The following is a 10,747-nucleotide window of genomic DNA, read 5'->3' as shown; positions in this document are numbered from 1 at the left end:
TTATTAAACTATCATGAAAATACGAGTGAGCTTATGAGGTTTTGAGAGTTTATGTGTATAAAGAGAAATTTAGAAGTTAAATACCAGTGAGTTATGAGTTTGTGTTGTATTGATAGAAGGTAAAATGGAATAAAAATACATCTTTAGTCCTTTGTTAGTTGTGGCATTTTTTTGGCACGAGATTTAAGAAAATGATTGATTTTAGCCAAAATATCACAAACCAATTTTGATTAAAAGAAAAATTAAAAATAAAATTTGGAGCGAAACACGGCCTGCAACGCAGCAGCAAATACACCATCGACCTAGAACGCAGCTGTGTGACTGTCTCATACAGAAAGAAAACCAAATTTAAACCTCGTTTTTATTTCTAACAACTGACCCCAAATCACTGCATTTCACTACATCCTTAAATGCCAAGATAAAAAAAAGAAGATAGCACTGTCTAACCAAATCCGTGGCTGTTAAATGCTTAGTATGAATATCCCAGTTTGCAAGAATGGTCTTAAACTTTTAATAACTTTTGTTATTAAAGTAAAAAAATAAGGCCATATTTTGGGATAAAGTAGGATAAAATTTTGTGTAGAGCAATGAAGTTGAATAACATGAATATTTCTAGAATAACAGGGAGGAAAATCATATTTCAGATTCGTCCCAATCATTTGATGCTTAAAATGAGAAAGAGGGATAGAAAAGCATTGAGAATAGTATGAGCAGAGCAAGGCCTCCGGCTCCCAGAATATTCATCGTAGTCCTCGAAAAAGCCTGAATTGGCATCTCCATAAGAAGTGTCGTTTCTGGCTGTCCACTTGCCCATATTGTTGCGACCACTGCCAAGCACACCGGCATTCATAGTAATTTGGTCAATATATCCTGCAGATTTGGGTTCTATGCTATAGGCCTTCTCATACTTGACCTCCACACCCTCCCCCGACGCCACAAAGTAGGCTCCATTCGCCATTATATCGCCTTCACTCCTCCAATTCCACCCCCTCCAGTCCTCTTTCGAACTACCCACCCGCTTTGTCACCTGCCATAATTATAACTTGTAGGCAGTTGGAACTAATAAATACTGTATAATATAACTATCACACATCAGTGTAGAAACAAAAACTGAAATCACTATATAAGTTTATGTCAGTTACCTCCTTAGCGTTCCGATCATAGGGGGCGATGTAACGATTCCCCTGGCTGTTAATGGTGGGATTCCCGCTCCCGCCAATCGCATACATCTCCCACCTGGTGAAGTCATTGTTCACTACATGAATGTACCCTCTCCTGCATCTCGGCATCCTCTGTATCAGCTTCTTCCCGAAGTGGTTGAAAGCGATGGTGACCTGCATCCCGGAGTCGGGGAAGTAGTCATCGCTGTGGCCTAGCAGCATGACCTCGTTGTGGTGGGAGAAGTGGTTGTTGGAAATCGTGATACCCGTGGACCCCATGACGACGTCGATCAGGCCGTCCTTGCAGTGCGAGAGCGAGCAATGGTCGATCCAGATGTCCTTAGCGCCGAAGATGGAGATGCCGTCGCCGTCGGATTTCGTGCGCCAGCCGTAGTGAGACGGGGTGGAGCGGATGTTGGTCTCCCCAGACTGGTAGCAGTGGTGGATGTGGACGTTGTGGATGATGACGTGGCTGATGTATTGGAGGGTGAGGCATCCGCCGCCGGTGATGTGGACGTCGGCGCCGCGGCCGTCGAGGGTCTTGTAGGAGTTGAGGATGAGCTCCTGGGAGAGGTGGATGAGCATGTTGGAGGCGAACACGATCCACAGGGGCTCTGTCTGGATCGCGGCGTAGCGGAGCGTGCCTGGGCGGGGTGTGACGGGGTCGTGGTCGGACGAGTCTGTCACCACGTAGTAGCGCCCGCCTTTGCCGCCCAGGGCAGACTGGCCGAACCCGATGCCACAGTCGGCCAGGCGCTGGCGGTTCAGCTGCCAATTTGGGTCGCAACGCCAGCAGTCGTCGATGGGGTTGCCTGTCAGACAGGAGTTGGAGGTGTAGGATAGCATTTCACGTCTGGAAATTGAGACATTCACTTTCCTGCTTGGCAGTCAGTGTTGTGGATTAGAATTGGTACGTGTTTGTGAAATGAGACGAGCATTGGATGCCGCCGCAGTCAACATAAAAATGAGACTATGTTGGAGGACCCGTCCTTAATTGCATTAAAAATGTTCTTAATGAGTTTTTTTGTCGCAGTGTGTGAGGAGAAGTGAATTAGTGGAATGTGAAGTCTGTTAAAAAAAATGTAGTAAAAGTGAAGTTGAACAATTAAAAAGGGACGAGCCAAAATGAGAAAATTGGACACAAAATAGGGGATTGATGAGTACTCCACTAAAAAATCTCGATCATGAAGCATAATGTATACTAAAAATGAAGGGGGAAAGTCAGCATTACTTAAAAAACAGGATAGAGAAGGTGGAACACAAATCCTCCTTTAATCTCATCACCAACATCTAAGTTTACCGACAAAATTTCAGATACAAACTGAAAATGTTGGTACTCTGCTTGAAGAAGATACTGAAATTAAAGCATGAGCTGACCCTGAAATAAACAGAGAAAAATAAAGACTAGAAATTGAAGAGTAAAGCATAGTTGGTTGCCTGTGAACATCTTGAGCGACATGGTCCGGGTTGGGGTGCTGGCCTGGGAGAGTGAGGTTAAACACTACTGCCGAGCCATGCCCGGAAAAAGAGGCCAAAACAACCAGCAGCCCAGACACAAACACAATGTAGCTCAGCATTTCAAGAATCTGCCTCTTCTACTTTCGCCAAGTGGAGCTCCTCATGCTGCTGCAGCGTATGTGAGTGGAGAGAATGAATATTGCTACTACTTTTTGTTCCTTCTATGTTATGATTATAGTTGTGTGAAAAAGAATCTTCAGTTGATATACTACTAGTAATTTTCAGAAAGTATATTGGCTTATACCCATATTGTGTAGGTGAACCAATTTAGACAAGTTGATTATTTCACCATTCTGGCTTTTGTCAACAACTATAATAATTGCAAAAATGAAATAAAAATAGCGCCTTTTGAAATGGAATTATGAGAGAGCGGGAGAACCGGCTTTCTATTTCTTTTTCAAAACCACTTCTTTTTTTTTTTTATCATGTCTTAGAATATAAAAGATCTGAATTGAAGAAATTATAACAAATCTTATGGAGTATAAGATTTAAGAACGATATCGCACTATAATTTGTAGACTCATATTTTACAATTATTGATCAAGCAATTTATTTTAGAACTTGTCGTTGAAAAATCGATCCAAGAAGTAAATAAGTCTTCTTTTACAAAGTTAGTAGTAACATATAGTAAAAGCAATAATAATTTGAGTGACAGAGCATACCGTTTTTCTCCCTTGGAACTGGATTGGAAGAAAAACACATTTTAAACAGAAAGAGTACAATGGCCCACAAATTATCCAAAGTTTAGGGCCCATGATTTCTGGCCTACTCACTAAAGGCATATCATTGATTATTAAATTAAGATTATACATTTATTAAGGGGTTATTACTATTAGAATCCTGTTTTCTTCTTTAAGACGGATTCTGAGAACATAATTTCTGCTTTTCATCATGTTGTACGTAATGAATATCAACAACCTTTTTTTAACTAATCATTTTTCTTTAACATAATTTATTGTATTTTACTTTACATACTACTCCATTCGTTCATGAATAAGAGTCTTATTTTAAAAAATATTAAGAAAAGTGAAAGGAAGAAAGTTAGGGGAATATGAGTCTCACTTGTATATATTTGAATTATGTGAATGAAATGAGTTAGTGGAATGTCGAGCATCTTTATCATTTATGGTAATTATAAACCAGGGCTCCTATTCGCGAACGGAACTTATTTGCATACGGAGGAAGTATTTCCACAATTAACTCAGATGTGGTTATAAAAGATGCCTTAAATCGAGCTTCCATATGCTATCGCTAGTGGCATTTTGGTCATAGCCATGTCTCCCCATTTTGAAGTAAGTCAATTCAGAGGATTTTCATTTAGGCGTATATGCACTATTTCTCCACTAACACTAGTATTGGGTAGATATTTTGTGGAATGATTGCATATTAATTTGATCGTACTATTAGTAATATCGAATTTTATGCTTATGTAGAGAATTGTGTATATTATAGAATTTGCTCTATTTTATCTTTATCGTACAATTAGGCGTTCCTTTCACTGAAATTAACCATATATTATGACATGATTTAAATGCAACGTATATTATTAAAGAGTGCGTATCCAGTTACGCACTATGAATAATGAATCAAATACATAAAGCACAGATTAGATATCATTGGGTTCGTTGAGTAGTCACCTTTGAATATTGATAACGCAATACTATTATTTTAGCTACTCTTAATTATACTAGTACTAGCTTTTTTGCTACTTTACCGTTTAATTAAAGTGAAAAATACCCCTACTTTTATTTAGTTTGGTTGAGTATTTTGTTTTTTCGCTTTATTTATTTCTCTCTTTCTTTCTTTCTCCATTTTAAAATATAATTCTCTCTATTTCTCTCTTAGATAGAGAATTGATTAATAAAATGTGTACTAGCATCTGCAAAAGGAATTGATTAAACAATGCATGAGTTTGTAGAGGAGCGATGTTTACGATAGAAAAAGGAATTGATCAAGAATCCACGTATTTTTTTAATGCTCCTTATATATTTGAGAATATAATATACATAATTAATCTTACTACATTAAGCTAGCATAAATTTGTATCTATTTGCACACATAATTTGCGGGAATCAAGTAATTTATCCCCAGGTTAGTTTGCTCAAAACAAGTCTTATCGAATAAATTAATTTAGATCATCGCTAGATATTTTCTAAAGAGGAAATAAGGCCGCCTATCGGACGTATATCAGCTATTTGGCTGTACTGATATACTACCTCGTCGACCCGAGAAACAAATCAAAATCCGGTTGCATTTATGATAGCTAACTGTATTTCAGCGTATAATTCTAACCAGCCCTTCCGCAGCGATAGCCCTTAATCTCGCCAACCCCGTTTGAGGAAATTCGCCAAAGTCACCATTATACCCCTTCACTCCATCATTTTTAGCCCCAATCTGCTGAGAGAAACGTCGGACATCATAGAATGCAAACCCATTGTTGGCGAAGGCTTTAGGTACACAATCGTTTGTGTAAGAACATCTCATTAATTTTGTGTAGCTTTAAAATTACAATATTTTATTTGATGCAGCTTGGTCGAACAATCTTGGTGATATCGTAACCTGGGCTCGATTTTGAAGCGATTGTCCTTGGCTAGTGAAGAGGAATTTCACAAGGTACACAAAATTCCCAACCATGCAACAATTATACCGAAACTTGAAAATTGAACTCGTTTGTAGCGCCGATTTGGAATGTGTTTAAATTGGCCATACATTTGTGCTTATCTTGGGGATTACATACTTGTCTCGATTGTTATGACTTCATTCCAGTTTTGCGGTTATCGATTTGTCTGTAGAGATTTGAGTTAATTTAGTTCTTCCCATTTGAGTGGCTTTTGTTTTGTTTTTTTGTTGGTAATAGCACCTTCTATGGTGAGCTTGCAAAGCATTATATGTGGTTGCACAGAGTAGGTGTTTTGGATTTCGTGGAACTTATTGTTGTGTGACTATTTAATTGTCTTAGTATGTCAGTAATTGGAATCACACCCAACTATTTGTCTGTGTTCCTTCATTAGGTTGGCCGCAGGCGTGATGAGATGACAACCATTTTGATTTTTCTTGAGGAGATATTAAGGAATCATCAAATTAATTTGTTGCTGATAACTTTCATAATCACTCTAATTGGACCAAATGCCCGAAAGTGCAAACGTTGGTGCATAGAGGATCCAACACAAATGCTCGATCAATCCCTGCTCATTTCAAGCAGTTAGATAGGCTAGTCCATCTCACAGATCGGGCATGTGTTGATAATATACGGATGGATAGAAACACGTTTGGCCGACTCTGCCATCTACTTCGTGATCGTGCAGGGTTAATTGACATAAATTTGTCACTATTGAAGAACAAGTTGTCATGTTCCTATGTGTTCTATCACACCACAAGAAAACTCATATAGTTGGATACAATTTCATGGCGATCCTCCCATACTGTAGCGGGATATATACATATTGTGCTCTGTGGTGTGCTCATGATTTATAATCTATTTTTGGTGAAGCCTAGTCCTATAGATGACAGTTGCAATGACCAACGTTGGAATTGGTTTAAGGTTTGAATATTCAATCCATTTTCATTAAGTTATTCAGTCTTGCGGTCGTAATATATATGCCCCATTCATTATATTTTCAATAGAATGCAGGGGTGACTAGGTGCCTTAGACGGAACGTATATCAACATACGAGCACCTGTTGCTGACGTACCACGAAACAGGAAAGGCCCCATCACAACCAACACACTAGCTGTATGTGACCCACATCTTCGCTTCGTTTACGTTATACCAGGATGGGAGGGATCTGCAGGGGATCAAGGAGTTTGCGCGATGCAATAAGCAGACCATTGGGTCTCAAAATGCTAAAAGGTGATGCTCTTCTTTAATACAATATAAGTTGCTGGTGCATCTAGGGTAGATCCATGTATTTAACAGTTTGGAACTGTCATTGTTCTCTTGTTCAATCCATTATAGGATGTTACTATGTTTGTGATAATGCATATGCGAATGCCGAAGGCTTTGTGACGCCATTTAAAGGAGTCCGTTATCATTTGAAGGAATGGGGTCCAGGTACCCAAGCACCTCAAACGCCCGAGGAGCTGTTTAACTTGAGACACACCAAGGCTAGGAATGTAATCGAACGATCATTTGACGTGTTAAAGATGTGATGGGATATACTTCGGTCGACAAGTTTCTTTCTTACTTCACAATTTCATTTGCGGTTAGATGATGGTTGATCCATGTCACAGAATAATAAAAAGAACGGAGAGGCATATGCATATGAATATTAAATTATTTATGATATTTATTACTTTCGGTGATATATGTTGGTGAATGATTGTGTTTGATATTTGCATGTGGAATTAGAGGTAAGGTTTATATACACTGAGCTGTGGCTCAAATAAACCACTAATATTTTTCAGGAATAAGATATCAGTGAACCTTTTGGGTTGACATGGGTCATAGGAACTCCACATGTTATCAAGGTCGGCGGCTGACGCATTTTGGCAACCTTCTCCTCCTCATCATTTTTGCATATAGATAAATGTGTAGTATATAGAGTGGTGTCCCACTACGGTTTCAAAACTTTTGAAAAATTTACTTGATAAATGTTGGTTTTTGAGCTTATATAATATGTGTGTTTTATTTACTTGACATGTGGATTGCTTATTTTAAAATTTGAATTTATTTACTATAAGTAATTACGTCAGACAGAGTTGGGTAACCACGACGACGATGTGGTAACCACGACGACGGTGTGGATGAAAAGAAGCACAAGCAAGCACCTGGTGATCATATCAATAGCGTGGAAACTTCGGCTGAGTGGAATAAGAAAAGGGATGATCCAGCGACAGCAATGTGGGCCGAGACATAACATGTAAACGAGGATGTGCTAATGTCTTCAACTTAATTCTTGCAATTTATGCCATGATGTATGTTCAAATATAATGGTTGCTTACTGTGGTACAACATAAATTTTCCAAACAATTCATTTGAGCTTATTTTCATTTTCGTGTTCGAGTTACTAGATATTTTATAAATAATGTTAACAACAAGTAAGCATGGTTGATCTAGCATCACATATAAACAAGGCGTTATAGCATACACCAATAAAGAAGTCCATACAAAATAGCCTACGTTCAACAACATACACTACCATCCGAAGTCAAACCCAACACTGTCACCGCGGTACCATGAAACCAAGCCCACTGAAAAATTGGTACATTCCATACAACAATCGACGAGCTAACAACAAACATGATAAGGAAGAAAAATGTAGGTGCTACACATACTTGCCAATCCATAGGCCAACATAAGAAAGATCGAACCACACATAAAACTGGACTTCATTAGCGTCAATGAGTTTGAAATGACAACGAACCCCCTCGACCAAATTGTTGCCATTTTTGAAAAGACTCCACCCGTGCTTCACCCAAATTTTGGTCAAGCTATGATCGAGTTTGACCATCCATGTTTCCCTACCCACATTGAAGTACACAGGTTCATTAAGGGCCGCCATACGAATATGGCGTGCCAAAAGGCGAATGCTATCTCAATAGTGTGATTGATGTTGGATCTCGCAAGGTACAAGACGAATGAAGGGCAGCCGTCGATATCTACAAAACCTCACTCGGATACAAAGTCATCATCATCCGAGGTGTCAACCTCCGTTTTCGACGGTTCATAGTCGTCCGAGCTATCTACATCAGGAGTGTTGCTTTCCTCTGATTCTTCATCATCCACATCTGGTCATTTATCAAGTTTTTTTTACTAAGATATCGCCAAGTAAAACATGCAACCCAATTAAAGACAAAGGTCATTGCAATTGGTTCTATACTCACCTACGAAGTCACTCGGAGGAGGGCATCCACTACCCATCTTGTACCTCTTTACATGGAACGTCCCCACCTCCACCAAAGTGAATGTGAGGAAGTCGTCATGTACAATGCGGTTGTGTCGACAAAATTCCGATCAGCCAACGTCGAAGTGGCATCCACTAGCGATCCTAAGGAGTCGCACGACCCAGTCCGTGCTCCTAGCTGTCATAAGACGACAATCGAAACAGAGTTCCGCTCCATTGCTCGCAACAAAAGGTGTAAACGAAGGGAAGTAATTCATGTACTGTGATCCTCTAACGGTGGCATAATTACAAAATGGATTATGAGGACTTCTTGTTTCCTCGGAGAACTTCTTGCAAAATGATGGGAGCCGTAGGTAATCTAATCCACCATTGTCCGCCGTTGTTCACTTTCGTCTCACTTTTGCTACGATATGGGAGGGTATGAGGAAGTTTCGTTGGGTTTTTAACAATGAAAACTACCGTGTTTATTAGAGGATGTTTGACTGAATTTGGCTGACATGAAATAAATATTGCAGAAGGGTCGCTTCTTCAAAATAAATGCCAGCTTCAAGGATGAAATCTATACGCCACCGGTCTGTTTTTCTTCAGTAGGTTGGAGTTAAAAATAGAGTGAATCAGTGTATCAGTTGAAGAGTTTAGTCGCATTTATTTCAAAGTACACGATCTAGGTATTCCATGTACATGATTGATGCACTATTTTTTAGCACTAAATAAACCTGCAAGTATACAGAGTATATATAGTATAGCTAAAGGTCAGTACCGGATATCGAACACGGGGAAGGCAAACACAAAATGTCTATCCTCTACTAGAACTCAATTACTATTTGGAAAACCGAAAGTTTTTAGGAAATTTTGAAAACAGAAAAACAATTGAAAGCAAATAACAACTATTTGCAAATAAAACACGAAGATAAAATATAGAGATAAGGGAATTCCAGGGGATGTGCGTTCACAGTTATGGTTATACAAATTCCAAACTACAATACCCTAGCACAGTTATTACTTTGATAGGACAAGTCGCCTAGCTTATGCTCATGCGATACAAACGTTGATTACAAGATTAGGGTTGTCAATCCTAACACGTAACTCCAAAAAGCTCCTAAGACCCTTGAAAATTCCTCACTCTCAATTAACAGTGCCGTTTTAAGGGAAGCTTACTGTAGCGTCTACTAAGTGAACCTAAACCTAACTCGCTAGAACTCTCTCACAGTTATGAAGCAAGTTATATTAAATCATACTCCCTCCGTTTCAAAAAAGAGGTCACACTTTCCTTTTTAATTTGTCCCACAAAAGATGTCACATTTCCCTTTTTGGAAAAAGTTCTCTCTCACATGAATATAAAAATTATATTTTCTCCCTCCATTTAACACACAAAACAAAACCTCCTAAAATCCCATGCCGTCCCACAAGTGTGACATCTTTTGTGGGACGGAGGGAGTACAAGATCGTGTCACTCAATCATGCAGCATCAGAATTACTTAGTGAAGAAACAAAATAAAAACAAAACGGATATTAGATAGAAAATTGAAATTGTATAACCAAAGTCGTTACTAACACATCCCTAGAATCCTATGAGTTTAGTTACACATAATGGAATAAGCTAAACACATAGATTGAAGGGAAGACAATTTGAACATAAAACTAAAGCAAATAGAACCCGTAGGTTGAATCCTTGTCGTTCTTGATGTCCTTGAAATCCTTCTCCAACTCCTTGCGCGATTGAAGTACTTTAGCTTTTAATCTCTGGGAATTTATGTTGCAAGAAGAAGCTCTCGGATTAGGGTTTGGAGGAGGAGTCTTGGAGACTCCCCTTTTGGGGGCTATGGAAGGGTTAGATTCTATGAATGAGGTTATGGTGTATATATAAGCTTGAGAATGATTTAAATTTGGTAATAAGTTTCCTCCAAGCATTAGGAAAGATGTAATTTTCGTTCCCCATAGTAGAAGGAAAAGATTTGGCTTCACAAGGTAATATCTTCCTTCCTTCTTTAAATTTCCGCCTAGACTGCAGCTGGCAGCTTTGCGCGAATTTGGTAGAACAACCATAACTCTGTCAAAAGAACTCCGACTGAGGTGATCTTGGTACCAAAGTTAAGACCTTTTCAAGACGAAGAGAATGGTGTGTAGAATGACCCGATCGGACTTCAGGATCGCCGGGAAAGTGAGTATGAATTTCAAAAAGTAACCGACTTCTCTCTCAAATCTTGCTCTGCAATTCTTTTCTTC

General features: G+C 39.0%; 1 protein-coding gene across 1 annotated transcript; it reads right to left on the bottom strand.

Moving 5' to 3' along the window:
* Nucleotides 1–582: 582 nt before the first annotated feature.
* Nucleotides 583–2,937, bottom strand: LOC125203961 (probable pectate lyase 12). Its single transcript, XM_048102491.1, has 3 exons — nucleotides 2,598–2,937; nucleotides 1,143–2,037; nucleotides 583–1,027 (listed from the first exon to the last, which is right to left on the bottom strand). Exons 1-3 carry the CDS (start codon nucleotides 2,735–2,737, stop codon nucleotides 656–658), a joined length of 1,407 nt encoding a protein of 468 aa, XP_047958448.1. The 5' UTR covers nucleotides 2,738–2,937; the 3' UTR covers nucleotides 583–655.
* Between the last annotated feature and the right edge of the window lie 7,810 nt (nucleotides 2,938–10,747).

The sequence above is a fragment of the Salvia hispanica genome, chromosome 2 (genome assembly GCF_023119035.1).
Source record: "Salvia hispanica cultivar TCC Black 2014 chromosome 2, UniMelb_Shisp_WGS_1.0, whole genome shotgun sequence".
Lineage (NCBI taxonomy): Eukaryota > Viridiplantae > Streptophyta > Magnoliopsida > Lamiales > Lamiaceae > Salvia > Salvia hispanica.
The sequence above is the reverse complement of the archived record's forward strand: the minus strand, read 5'-3'. Positions and strand labels throughout refer to the sequence as shown.